General features: G+C 40.5%; 1 protein-coding gene across 6 annotated transcripts in view; it reads right to left on the minus strand.

Annotated features, from left to right (window-relative positions):
* BAG2 (BAG cochaperone 2) overlaps positions 1-14,590 on the minus strand; it is an 83,208-nt gene that overhangs the window by 67,741 nt on the left and 877 nt on the right. For 4 of the 6 annotated variants that reach the window (XR_012126383.1, XR_012126386.1, XR_012126385.1 and 1 more), the window contains exons 2-4: positions 7,420-7,529; positions 4,014-4,154; positions 1,788-1,917 (exon numbers count right to left, since the gene is read on the minus strand). Coding sequence is in view for 3 of the 6 variants with exons in the window: in XM_073225075.1 (XP_073081176.1) it covers positions 1,802-1,917; positions 4,014-4,154; positions 7,420-7,529 (367 nt within the window). In the remaining 3 variants the exon portion in view is untranslated. Of the gene's footprint in view, positions 1-36; positions 1,918-2,682; positions 4,155-7,419; positions 7,530-14,590 lie in introns of those variants that run through there. The other 2 variants (XM_036998377.2, XM_036998376.2) reach the window with 2 other exon arrangements.

Below are 14,590 nucleotides of genomic sequence, written 5' to 3' on the forward strand. Positions count from 1 at the left end.
TGCAAGTATTTAGCATACTCATTTTTTTATTGCAGATATTTAGTGTAATTTATTAGCATTAGGGTTTAAATAATACTGTCTTGGAAGCTAAATTTTTTCCTTAACTCTATAAGTAGCAGTCTGTTCTAAAGAAGTTATTTTGTCTTTTCTTTTTCCCCTTCCCTCACCCAAATACTACATTTACTTTGTCCTGTGGTACAAAAACAACTATAAAGTTCCAATTACTTAACAAGTGCTTTCTGTGTTAACACCATACTAAGTACTTTGTATTCTGTATCTCTGTATTTAAAGTTCTTAACTTCCAGGAGCATTATCACCCCAATTTTACAGTGGGGGGTGGGCAGGGATATACATGCTTGAGGCCGTCTGTGGGGTTGGGAGTTCATGTCAGGTCTTCCTCCTTCAAATATTAACACCTTGGGTTTTGTCCCAGAGCTTGTATGGTTGCACCCAGACATGTATGTATAAAACTGGATCCAAATGTTAGGTCATTTTTCCAATGCCAGGTTTTCAATCTTTTCTGACACCTTTTGTCAAATTTCTGCACAATTTCACCTGTTTTAGTTACTCCTGGAATATTGCGTATTAAAAGCTGGTCTAGATATTAGTCCTCACCAAACAGATGTGAGTGAATGTCACAGTGATTTGAATGCCCACTATAGGCAAGGGAAGCAGCATGTGTGCTATGATACTAGGTGGTTTGAGGTGGATAATGCATTGTGCTTCCTTGCTGTCTGCGTGGCTACACATGAGGAGTTCCACCATACTGCTCTGCTTGTTGCCTTTTCTCTTTTCCGAAATTCTCAGCTCTTTTGCTTTCATTTCTGTCTCTGAAGAATTATAAAATCTAACTTTCAAAAATAATATTATCACATATATACACTCCAAATGTATCAGCATTTTATCACCATCAGTCATTTGAAAAGGACAAAGCATGGATGTTTCCTGGTTACAAATCACTGCATATAATCAGATCCTTACTCTGCTACTTACAGTGGTTGTTAAATTCTTTCATGCTTTCTGATTCTAAAATGTTGAAGCAGGGTTCTCTGATCAGTTGATCACCTCTTTACAGTGAATTTTAAGCATTTGGAATCAGAGTGCTAAGACTGAGCTCCATCAATAGGAAGGACCACATCTACACTCATTGTGTCCGCCTGCGTAATAATACCTCACTTGGCTGTTTTATTAAGGCGGGGACGACATTGGTGTACAACAGTGTGAATGGTGCCCCCTAGAGGATGCAATCTGGTACTGGAAGGGAAACAGCTGGGGGACACCAGATAACGTTCATTACCATTGGCTCTTCCCATCCCTCGGAAAAGCTTGGGATTTTTTTAAATTTTTTTATTTCAAGGGTTCCTACATTAAGATACCAGGAGGTCAATTCTATATTTGTCAGATTTTTGATAGGCATCATTTTCACTCTATCCTCAGTTGAAGAACACAGAGTACCCTTCTGTCACCAACTCTGCAGGCCCTGCTAGCTGTGCACTAGAAGAGCCAGGGTGGGGATGGGAACACTGCTGGGAAGCAGTGTTCATGAGGGGGAGCAGAAGGGGTCCTAAAACTACGTCACATTCTAGAAGTGGTATACAACTCAGATAAGGCTGTCAGTACATTTATCAACATTAAACGTATCCAAACCTATTATCTCTTATATACAGATGACAGCCTAAATGGAGATAAAAATGTGACTCTTGGGAGTTTCATCACTTGAAAATAAATTACACTTCCATCCTTATAATAAATAAAAATGTTAAGAATTGATACATTGCGGTCCTCACCCCTTGAATGTGGCTCAAGCTGGAGGTACAGAGGGCTGAGGTGCTGCAGACCAGGGACTGAAGCAGCTTGTAGATGGCAGATCACAGCTCTTCAAGTCTGTGATAAGGAATGGCCTCCAATAAAACTCCACTGCAGAAAACGGGAAATAAACATAACACGTAGAAAGGTTGAGGAGGCAGAGCCAGAATATTCTGTGGTATAACAAGTCCTGCACTGACGTGGAGGGAATGGGGAGGTGGAGTATTTCTCTGAGTAGAAGGGATTTACAGATACTGACAGCTTTTGAGAACTTGAGAAAAATTGCTGCTTAGTTTTCAAAAACCAGATAACTAAAAAGATGGCACAAAAAGAAATTCTTTATCTGACAGTGAACCTGAAAATAGCAAATTTGAGTCTGCTGACAAAGCAAGAGGCTTTGCCACAGTCACCAATGTGAATTAATGTTTCCCATGAAATGGAAATATTTAAATGAGGATTTAAATGCCAGACAGGGCTGGCAATCAAAACAACCATGAATGTCCTCAGATTGTAATTGCTTTCTATGAAGAGAGACTAATTTGCATTTTTGTCCAGAAAATGAAGCTCCATATTGTTTGCACTGAGAGATATAAATATATAGAACCAGTCTGGATCTTGACTTTTTCCTGTGTGAAATAATACCTACATTCTAATGAAAATTGAGTTGCTGTATTCATTTTGAAGTAGTATTTGGGGAAGTTAAAGTTGTACATTAATAGCACTTGTCACCTTGAGCTAATAAAAGTGTTCTACAGTTACCTCATTTATCACAGAAAAAAGAAAAACTCATATATTGGTCAACCTTATCGGTAAATAGAATGTAAACTCATTTAAGATGTTTTAAATCTAATAATAAGAGAAAAAAATAATGCTCAATGCTGGAAAGCTTTCAGTGAAAGCTACATTTTAATTATTGAAGACAGTATAAATTGACATAACTCTTACACAAAAAATTTGGAAATATGTCAGACCATAAAGTATATATACCCTTTGATGCAGTAAATCCCACTGCTGGGAATCTTAATAAAGAAAATCAAAAACAAAAGAAAAAAGAAAAAAGCTGTATGTACATAAATATGTTGCAGGAATAAGCAACAAGTTGGAAACAATCTAGAGGCCCAATAAGGGGAACAGGTAAGTAACCTGGTCAACTACACAGAAGAGAAGTTTTTAAGTTGACAATTAAGCAGACTTTATGGCAGAATTTAATTTTTCTTTTCAAAGGCAAGTTACAACACCCTTATTTCTGTAATGATTAAAAATTTACAGAAATATTGCACTTGAAAAAGATGAAGAAGATGAAGTGGGTATATAGTTGTTCAGTGGCAAAATTGGAGGTGAATTCCTTCACATTTTATGTTTTCACATATATCAAGAAATACATTCATATTATTAGATGCACAAGTCTTTACATTCAGAATAATTTCATAAAGATATCTAAAAAAATTGTACGAAAGAGAAGACACAGGGAAAGGTTCTTATTTTGTGACTCCTTTTATCCCTATAAACACACTGTGTGGTTAACAGAATGTGTAGTGTGCATCATGCTTAAGAATTTCTTGTCACCCAAATGCCCCACATAACCACATTTCCATGCCAAAACCCAGAAGAGAATGGTGATTCTCTTGCCTCTAGCTGAGCACTTACTTTCTCATACAAAGTATTCATCCACAGAATAGTAAAAAATATGTATTTATATATATATATAAAGGTGCTAGTCAAAACATAAGAATTTATCTAAAAACTTCTAAAAAGATTAAAATATTTCTAGTTTTAATTGAATTATGCACAAAAGTGATGACACTGGAATATTTTCCTCACCTGAAACAACTGTCAGTACCAAATGAGTTGTTATGCCTAACATAAAGAACGAGTTATCCCTTAAAATGGTATTTTATCATTTTTATGTCATTACTTGTAAGTACTTTAGGCTGGAAACCGAAATCTGCTTTCAGCATTTTACTGCAGAGTTTTGGAGCTAGCTCCTTTAGAATGTTCTAACAGCTTGATGGCCTTGTCAGAGTTTTCAATATTTCTAAGTAGAGTCTCTAATCTTCTCTTAATTTTCTTCTGATCTTCAAGAGCACAGCCAATTACTATGGATTGAAACTTCTGGTCAACTGGCCCAGGTGGCACCTCAGATGAACATGCACTGTATAATGACATTAAGTGACTCCTGGCATTTCCCAAATCATCCAGAAACTTACTGACCACCTCATCAATAATCCTGGTGGCATGCTTTAGGGATTCTTGCTGCTGGGGGCTTCTAATTGTTTCTACTGAAACTTCAACGGTGAGGGTTCGTCCCATCAAACGGTTTGCAGTCAGATTTAATTCTTCTCTTTCTCCTAAACATAAAAAGTTTCAAATATCAATCAATATGAGCCGTAAACTGCTCTATGTCAAGGACACTAAGGAATTCACTTACGACTAATTTTATTTTCTTTAAGCACCTCTGTTATGAATTTTTCAAAAGTAAAAGAGAAGAGGCTCTAACAAAGCCTAATTATTCCATTTTGAAACAAGCTAAATGTTCCTTCCAGGTCACCCTTTAACCAGACCTTTCTGAGTTGCAGGAATCTCACCTGAGCGCCTGAAAACTACAGATAAGGAGAAGTTTCACCTGAAGAGCCCTCGAAACTACAGATAAAGACATTTCATTCTAAGGCAGTTTCGAAGCACAACCTCCTAGATGCCAGCAAGTCTGTCCTTGAGCCACTGATTAACTGGCTAGCCCCCTCCTGTCTCCGGGAAGTTTCCCTTTAAAAGGTTCTCACTCTGTTAAGGGCATGTGGGAGTTGGTCTTGGAACACTAGTCCACCATCTTCCTGAACAAAGCAACCTTTTCTTTTCACCAACACGTGTCCCTGGAGTTTGGGCCTTTGCAGTGACAAGCAGCTGAATTTAGGTTTGGAAATGGGCCATGGCCTAGTATGTAAGATTAACTGAAGTGTATCAGATTAGAGAGAGGTGGCAGAACACCTTGCCCTGAAATCTTTTACACAGGGGATGCCTGATGGGCTCTCAGGTTGCCATGTCTGCACAGGTGTGCGCAGGTATGCATGTGACTGGGACGGAGATCAAGTCTTAACACAGAGTGAACAGTGCGGATCACTCGGACTCCGTGCTGGTTAGAATGCAGACATCAGGTGTCCTGGATCTTCATAAAGACCATGTGAGGGGAGCAAAATAATTTTCCCTCTACCTTTCTGAGTTATTGGCTGAGAACCCCTGTAATAAAACACAGATGAACAAGAAAAATAGAGAAGTTTATTACCATGTATACCTCACATATACATGGGAGATTCAGGGAAACTGAGTGACTCCCCTGGGTGGCCTAGGCCACCACCTTGGATACCATCTTTAACTAAAGACGATGTTGGCAGCCGAGTTGTGGGAGGTTACCAGGAAAGCAGATGACGAGGGTTCATAGCTGCCACGCAGATTTAATATAGGTGCCTTCTTGAGTTTCTGGTGATTTACAGAAGAGGAAGACATCCTTACAAATGGAGATTTCCTTTATACATGTAAATGGTTCTCACAAAAGGGTAACTTCTACTGTTTCAGAGTTTCTTAAGTGTCTGCAGTTTCTCAAAAATAATTAGCTCAAAATAGTCCTTATGCCCAAGAGGCATATTTTGGGGTGGCAAATTCTGCATGTGTATCAGAATACAATGCTCCAATTTTGGCTGAGAAAACATAGCCATGATAGTGGAGGAAAAGCTGGCCTTAAAAGCAGTCACTGACTCATCCCTTCCACACAAATCTAAGCAGGCCAACAGTCTAAGTCTTGGCCAGTAAAAAAAGGCAGCGATGGGAAAAGGCACTGTGCCTACATTTCATTATTTATATGGAAAAGTTAGAGATCTCCTGCTAGTCCTGTTCTGTAACTTCCTTCCTAATTCATTGATCTTTGACCAGGATGGTGAAGACAGACTGGATGCTGGCCCCACTGTGGATGGTTATGTTAGGCTGAAGAATAGACATGAGTGGGGTGGGGAGAGAATAAGGCCAGTAAAGCCCATTACAAGGGACTCAAAGAGTTACCCAGATAAAACCAGAGAGCCAGAAGGGACTCAGAGAGTTAAGCAGTTAATTAGTTGAAGTTTCCAAGGCTAGGAGTGACCTGTAATGTCCTGATACTCCCCAGATAAAGAAAAGTATCCGAGCGCGGCCATTGCCTTCATTGTACCAATTAGGCCACGCCATTGTAAAAGTTACTTAGCCTGCAAAAAAGATCCAACTTACTCTTTAACTCAACCTATATGCTGTTTTTACCTCTTCTTCCAGCCCTCTAATCAAGTAACTTGTAACCAGGGCAGGTGACAGACTTCCTCGGAGATAGGATGCTGGATCCAGACCAGCACAGTCCCCTAAATAACCCTGTTCTTAAGACAGAACTTAAGAGGAATTATGAATCACCTGTGTACTTCATGCCATACCCTCTTACCCAAGAAGCCTATAAAACCCCAGACCCTAAATCCTTAAGCGCACCTCCTAAGGCTGCCTGTGCTCACCTTTCCTGGAGTGTGTCACCCGCTGTTCTACTTCAGGTAAGAAGGGGGGCTGCGGAGAGCTCTGATCTGGGGCCATCGCCTGGGTGACACGGACGGAACTGCAGCTGTGTCACAGTGCCCTTTAGTAGCCTGCCTGAAAATCTCCTTTCTTTGCCTTTGGGAAGTTCTCAGAACATCATCTCACTACATCCAGTGCTCTGTGGCTCCCCCAAATCCTGGGTGGTAGGGACTTAGTTCCCACACCGCGCAGATCCAAGTGGGCACTGGACACCGGGTGACCCCGGCTTTAAGAGCTGGCAGGGGGTCTGCCCAATGAGGTTCAGTGAGCTTCCCTTTCCTCCCTCCGTTTTTCCTGCCTCTCTGCTCTATTCAAGGACACTGGCCTTTGTCCACCTTGACTCCAACCCACTCCTCCCTGGGAGGCTCATTCAAATACAACCTTAACTCTGCTTCACTACTGTGTCTCTGCCCTTCGGTTCTTTGTGGGGATGAGAACAGAGAACAAACTCAGCCCCCAACAGTCACGCTGCTGGTCTCGGCGCGCTCACCCCACCGCCTCCCTGGCCCGCTAGTTGTCCGCAGAGGCGCCAGAGGAGGGCCGTTGCCAGCGAAAGGAACCCTCACGTTGACTAGTTCCTCGGTGGCAGCTGTGCTTTTCATATAAAAGAGAGCCCATTTTTACATTAATGGGCCTTAATTGGGCCCATAATTGGGCCCTTCCTCTCTTTAAGTGGCACTTCAATCCATCTTCTTTTGTCTTCTCTGCTTCCAGTCTCTCATCATTTTCCTCTGCTTTTATACTTCCAGTAACTTCTAAAGAACTGAAGTTGAGAATGCGCAGCCGAGATCAGGGCGGGGCCTTACAGTGTGGACTCCTCTGCAGCCGAGGCCCCTTGCTGTCACAGCCCCGCCTCAGCTGGGGGGTGCGCTGGGAGGGCGGCCGCTGGGTAGCCGGCTCAGGTACAGGACCGGCAGCTGCAGCTGCCGTCTGCTGCTCACCTTAAACGCTGAAGCCCTGCGCACACAGCCCACAGGTCAAGCACACACTGACCCACACTTAGCATAAAGCCCTTAGAGGAGTGTCAGAGATGCTCACCATCACTAATCTGCCTCATGTCCTGGCTGTTTTGGATACTGTGAATCATTTCCAGGAGGATTTCCTTCTCTTGCTCAACAGCAGTTGCTGCTTCTCTCAAAGCTTCCACCCTATACAAATTGGAAAACAGTACAGTTATTATATGGAAGATTAGTATCTATCATTCAATCCCACTCAAGAATTGTGTTTCAAAAATTATTCCTTTTTATTTTTTATTCTTTAATTTTTCTATTCGTTTTAATCAGTTTGCCCCTCTCCCATTTCCCTCTCTGCTCTGGGGTAAACATTCTATTTAGTGTTTTATCTATTTATATTTATTCTTACAAAATCTGTATCTGTGTATTCGTCTACTTTGAGTTTATTTCTCACTCGGTTTCTGTTTTCACTCAGCCTTATTTTATTAAGAACCCCCAGGTTCCTATGGGTACACCAGCAGCTTCTCATTGCTGCATAGCACATGACCATCCACCTGATTTTACCTCCATTCTCCCAGTGGAGACACTCACCCCACCTCCCAGCTTTTTATCACCACCAACGCTTCAGCACACACATGTCCCCTCTGGACCTGAATGGGAGGCTCCTTGGACATATTCCAGGGCAGAACTGCTGAGACACAGGGCACATGTTCCCTCAACTGGACTCAGTGCTCGGACTCTTCTCCAGAATGGCTGTACGAGGCCACACTCCTGGCAGCAAAGCTTAGGGGCCCCTGTGCCCCTGCCTCAGCCCTGCCCAGTACTCAGCACTTCCCAACTTTGTTGCCAATCTAGTGAGTATACATCAGTACTTATTTCCTTTTTTTTCCCATTACTATAATAATTTTGGACATCTCCTGTATCCTTGTTAGCCTGTTCATGGCCTCTGCCCTTTTTTTTTAAAATAGGGGTACCTGTCCTCTCCCGGATTTGCATACTCCAGGTATTAACCTGTTACAGACACTGCAACCATCTTCTCCCATCCTCTCACATGCCAACTTCGTCTGGAATGGCCTTCACTGAACTGAGGTCCTTATTTTAAAGTGATCAAATGCATCGTTCCCTCATCGCTTATGCTTTTCAAGTTTTGTTTCAGGATCTTCCCCAACACTAAGTCATAAGATATTTTCTTACATTTCCTTCTATTTTATCATTTTACCTTTCTCATAGTTGTGTCTCAGTCCATCTAGAGTCCACGCTTGTAGGTGGCTAGGTAAGGATTTTTTTCTCCCAACAGTGAACCATTTTCCCCAAGATTATCCACCAAAAATCCATCTTTCCCCAAAGATTTGTAAATTGCCTACCTCTGAAATCTCTATTCTGTTCATTACGTATTTGACTGTTCTTACACTAACATCCTTTTTTTTTAAGTATCAGTTTTGTAATTTGCCTTAATAGCTGATAGAACCAGTGCCCCAATCGTCTTTAAAGATAACTTACCTATTTAGACTTTTATTCTTTCATATGAGTAAGTTTATTGGGTTTTTCAAAAACCTGGGGTAAAATGACATAGAACATTGTCATTCCATCCACGGGCATGACACATCCCTCCACCTACTCTCATCCTCTTCTATGTTCTTATTAGAAGTTTCAAGTATTCTTAATGGTAGTCTTCCTAGATCTTTTGAGTGTTTTGATAATTTGGGGGTATTGTTGCTATTTTAAATAATATTTTAAACTACATTTTCTAGCTGGTTACTGCTTATTAGAGAAATGCTGTTTGGGCAATTTTCCTTGTAACTGGTAAACCATGACTTTTACTTATTAATGTTAATAGTTTATCTTTTGATTCTATTGGTTCTTCTAGACTGATGATTATATCATCTGCAAAAACCTGGTAAGTTTCATCTCTTCCCCTTCAATCTCATTTGTTCCTATTTTTCTTTCTTCATACTATCGACTAACATCGTCCAGTGGGGGTGAGAGGGGGCACACTTGTCTTTTCCAGAATTTAAAGAAAATGCGTCTGTAGGTTTTTGGTATGAAGCCCTAATCAAACTAAACAGGCACTGCTTTCCCCAGCTCCCCCAACTATACACACACATGCACGTACGACATACACACAAACATACCCAGTCACTGAAGAACTAGGCTACAGAATTATGACAGAAAAAAATTCTGTATATTTATTAAAGTGCTCTGTTTCCAGGGCTCTTTCTTGTTATATGTTACACTTTGACTGCTTAAGTTGCCAACTTTTGCAAAATAAATAGTGACAGATGCATCTCCAGCATTCAAGGTAGTCTTAGAACATAAGACCTCAGACCTAATCCTGATTGCTGCCTTAAATGGGCACAGGAGGAACAACTTCTCTAATGTTTTAGCAGGTGTCCAATCCATGTAAGGATTCCCCCTCCTTAACCCAACCACACTTATGCATTTTCCCCAACAGTCACCCACCTGTTATACCCAAAAATAGCACTGATAGACTGTAAAGTCACAGAGACTCTTTGTTCATTAAGATACTAAATATATGTTGGAGTTCGTGGTTTATAAGAGCCAGTAAAAACAAAGAGCTGATAAGAATCTTGTGTGAAAAATGTGGCTGGAAAACACAATAAAAAACATTATTCTATAGAAAAGTAATAATGTACCAGGCCCTCTTCAGTACCATTCTTTATGTGCTTACACATTTTACATTAACAAACTCTCAGATAAACTAGAGTTCAGTACACATGAAAGAGATTGAGCAGGCATTAATGTAAAACATACATGCTAAAAACACAAAACATGACTCTATGATTTAAATGACACAGATGAATCATGTAATTGGCAAATGAGAAGATACTGAAAGAAGATATTAATTTCTCAACACCCCTAAGTTTGCATTCAAATGTAAGATGATAGAGATCAAATGTTATTCTAAAAAGGAAAGCCTCATTTACAACAGTTAAGCTAGAATAATGTCATAGAATTGTTAACAAGAAAATGGTTTAAAAGTACTCCTCCAGAAAAAATAAACCTGCCACGTAAAAGTTATATTTTGTCATTATATGAATCAGATGTAGAGAAAATTAGATAGAACTTTTAAGCTTTTATTTTTTTGGCCCACAATGCTAGAAACTGCCAAAAATTTTCCTTGTGAAAACGGATTTCATCTTTTATAGAACTTCTTAGATATGTTTTTATTATTTTTATGTATACCTTTCTTATTTCACAGCAAAAGCAAAATGTCATTCTTCAAAATGTAAAGAGCTCAATGATTTTTTTTTTTTTTTGGCACCAAGGACCTTTCATTTGCTGTTCCCTTTTCTTGCAACATTCTTTATCCATGACCCTTGTCTACTGGGTGATCCTTCTTCAGAACTTAATCCTTTAGGCAGGAACTATTTCCTTAGCAACTTCCCACTTCTCCCTTGAGGCAATAAATACCTCCATGAGCACTGTATAGCTGTCTAGTGCCTTGACTACATCATATTTTTTATTTTTTATTTTAAAAAGCTGAACCTAGATCTCGACTTAGTTTATTATGTAATCTTTGTACTGTTTATCAGCTATCAGTATCCTTAAATTCTACTCATATATAAACCTTTTTGTCTACAATCTTTCTATTAGTTCTAAACTTTGTGAGACATTATTATCTTCAAATATTCCCTGTCCTCCATTCTATTACTTTCTTCTGGAACAAGTGTTGAACCATCAGATTCCATCCTTCATGTTTCTTCACATATCATTTGGCAACACTTCTCTTGGCCAGAGTAGCAGTTACGTTCCTACTAACAGATCGTGGAAGAGCTACATGTCCAAATTGGGAAAGAACTTATCTTCATATCGAGGCTAGCCTGCGCTGTGCTACTGAAAAACTCTTGCATGAAAGCACAACTAAGCAGGCTTTAACAAAAATATATTTTAGACAGAGTATTCTTATGAGAACAAAATGTTATTCAAGAGTATTTTTATGACGACAAAATGAAACGCATGCATCCTCAGCTAGTCGTCAGGTCTCATGCACTACACACATCTCTGATCTCTTCCGGCTGGATATTAAAAGAACAAATTGTTGGAAGACTTAGGAGAAGCCCAACGTGATTTCACCAGACAGTGACTGCTACTGATACACGGCTAACAGAGTAGGCAGTAGGAACTGCAATGGCTTTTCAGTCTACGTTCCACCCAGCTCTGCTATTTACTAGCTATGTGACCTTGAGCAGTCAAGAATTTGTGCTTTCGTGAAAAGGAGGGGAAAAGGCAACTGCTCCCATCACAGGTTTATTTGAGAGAAACAATTTCTGAAACACGTTCTCAAAATCACAGTTCCCAACTCTTACTCAATACCCTTATATTAAAAGGATACTACGACAATCAGTTAAATTATAGGCAAGGCAAGATTTTGAAGGGTTTTCTTAATCATCACCAAAATATTGAATTACATTCACTACTGAGACACTTTGGTGTACAAATGGGACTGGTTTAAAGTCAGCAGCTATTCATCAGAATGGCCCTAGGCAAGCCACTAATCCCTCTGGACCTCAGTTCCCTCACCTCTAGACGATACAACGCGTCCTCCTCCTACCTCAAAGGGTTTTGTAAGGTCCAAATGACAATGTATAAGAAAAATTACAGGCTGTTAACAAATATTACCTATGATGTCATCTTTGTGACTCCTAGGACACTGACACACCCTAAGGAGCTGTAAGCGGGAGGAAATCTTCAGCCAAATGATCCACATCATCCGCCCCCAGCCAGGACCCAATTCGCTGGCTGCCAGCTAAGCCACAGCAAATGGCTAATGCGGGGGGAGGGAGCCTCAGTATGATCAGTTTGGCGGTGTTTGGGAGCAGCCAGTCTCCTAGCCCTGCCATTTTCCCCTGTGTCATTCTCCACAATCCGTGTCCCAGACATCATTACCAGGCAGAGCCTTCTAGGAACCACTCAATGACTGACACAGAGTGGGTGTTCAATATTTACTGCATTAAATACCAATTTAAATACAATTCTCACCTCTTTCTGTAAAATCTTATATTTATCCATACGCTATTCCTACATTCTGAAATATAACTCAGTTAACTTTAAGAAAATTCAAGCATAAAGTATTGCAATTCAAGCATAAAGTATTACACTCTGTAGCCAGTCATCTGGGTTCTAGTTGTGTGACCTTGAAGAAGTCACTGAGCTTCCTAAGACTCAACTTCCCATCTGGAGAATTGGAGCTAACAATCACTTCCACAAAGGCCTGGTATGTACGTCAGTGCTCATTAAGTGAATAAATGTTAGCATACATTATTTATAAATTAGGATAACTTAAAATTATAAGCAAGGTATTTTGAGCCACTGACAAACGCAAAAATCAGATACCATTTAGAATTGGTCATGAAAACTGGAGAGAAAAGAATCACCTTTTTAGGAGAAAGCAGAAAAGGAGATGAGACGGTCTCAAAAAAGAAAGGCCAGTATCGTAGCAAAGTACTAGAAACAAATGGAGTATCTTTAACAGTTTGTAGAATGCTGTGAAACATTTCAAAGCATTTTAAACATCACACACACCAGTTCACACTCTGTTCATAAAGCATTTAGCATAATTCACTTAGTGTAACTTTCATTTTCACATGGAAGAAGTTTTTATCACAACTGACAAAACTAGTGTGGCTGGGAAACAGTACAATACAACTTCTAAATACAAACTGTAATGTTTTACTCTACTTAATACAGTGCTTATCGGGGGTCCTTACAATACGAAATTAAAGCAAAATTACATATGAATATCATATTTTCTTTAAGAATTGATCTTCTAGGCATGATTCTAGTTTTAAATAGTGTAGTGGTTTACCGATTTGGTTTCAGACAAACCTTAATGGATCAGCATTAACGTTTTTCTCTTTTTACTCACCTTCTGAAACATTTCCTTAGTTTTCAGTCAGTACTAGCTCTTTTAAAAGAAAGTAACAAAGCTTAAAGTCGAAAATTACTAGACAAGTCCTTAAAATGAACAATTACATATTAATCAGTCTCTCCTAAGCTCAAGGATTACTTTAGCAAGTTATAATTTAATCTAACTCCATTTTGCATTAATCAAATCTTAGAATATAATAGTATCAAAAAACCAGAAGCTTTCTTTTAAAGATGAGTACTTGCTTTTGTACCTATTACCCCTTGAGGCACTAATTGGAGTTCCAGGACAATGACTCAGCTCGAAAGGGAGGCAGCATTCCTTATTCTTTTAAGAAAAAAACCCTTTCTTCTCACTAGAGGAGAGAGTCCCCTGAAATGGCTGAGAATACGCCCTCCCAGTTCTAAAGACCTGGGGAGATGAGCGGGTTCCTTGTTAAGCTGCTACATAAAAAAGAACTACTCCTCTTCAGAGGGACAGTAGGCAGCTGAGGCCGCTCATCTCCGGTTTCGCTCCATTTTCTCTGGGGGTCGGAGGCATCAGGTTCAACCCGGGGGAAGCGTTCACTTTTCTCTTGTTCCATTTGACGCATTTTGGGCCGATGCCCTCAGAACGTGGTTGTGGCTCAGGTTTCTCGCTCTGTTGGCATCCATGAAATCATTGGGGATGGGGATTTTCTCGCTTTCTAGCTCTTCTCTCAGGGAAATAATAATGAATGCTCCACATGCTGAGATATACTATGGTGTTAACGCCCTTTCTCCGCAAATAGACACCCCTTTTTGTTTTGGTGTATTAATCAAGGAAAATAAAGACAGACATGCAGTGCTTCTTAAGAGTTTTTGGCTTACACACTCCTTTCCTCACCCGGCACCTGGAGAAAACGACCGAGCACTGTCCGGTGGACTCTCAGGGCGTTGCGGGTGCCTTAATAACATGTTCACCGGGGTACACCTGCACAGTTCACCCAGTAACTAGTGCCATAAACATCTACGGGGACAGAAACATTAGTTTTCATCCACCGTAGAAGGAAAACTGTATCTCCAAAATTTACTATAAATTACCTAGAAATTCTTTACAAGCCCACCACTATATTAATCACTTAACAAAATCTTAAATCAGTCTTAAATGACTACAGGCTTTCAGGCCAGGGACGAGCACTCTGAAGAAGGGGTCGGCACCGTGCGTTGCACGGAAGGAGGCGCAGCTCAAACCAACCCTGGGAGGCCGGCTGCGGGCCGAGGGCAGCGAGCGGGGTCAGGGCACGAGGGAGGCCGCCGTCCTTACGCCACAGGCACCCAGGCCGTTCACCCCGCAGCCCCTCCTGCGCCCTACTCTGTAATCCTTGCCCGCCGATGGATCCCCGGACTGG

Source organism: Manis javanica, chromosome 16 (assembly GCF_040802235.1).
Source record: "Manis javanica isolate MJ-LG chromosome 16, MJ_LKY, whole genome shotgun sequence".
Lineage (NCBI taxonomy): Eukaryota > Metazoa > Chordata > Mammalia > Pholidota > Manidae > Manis > Manis javanica.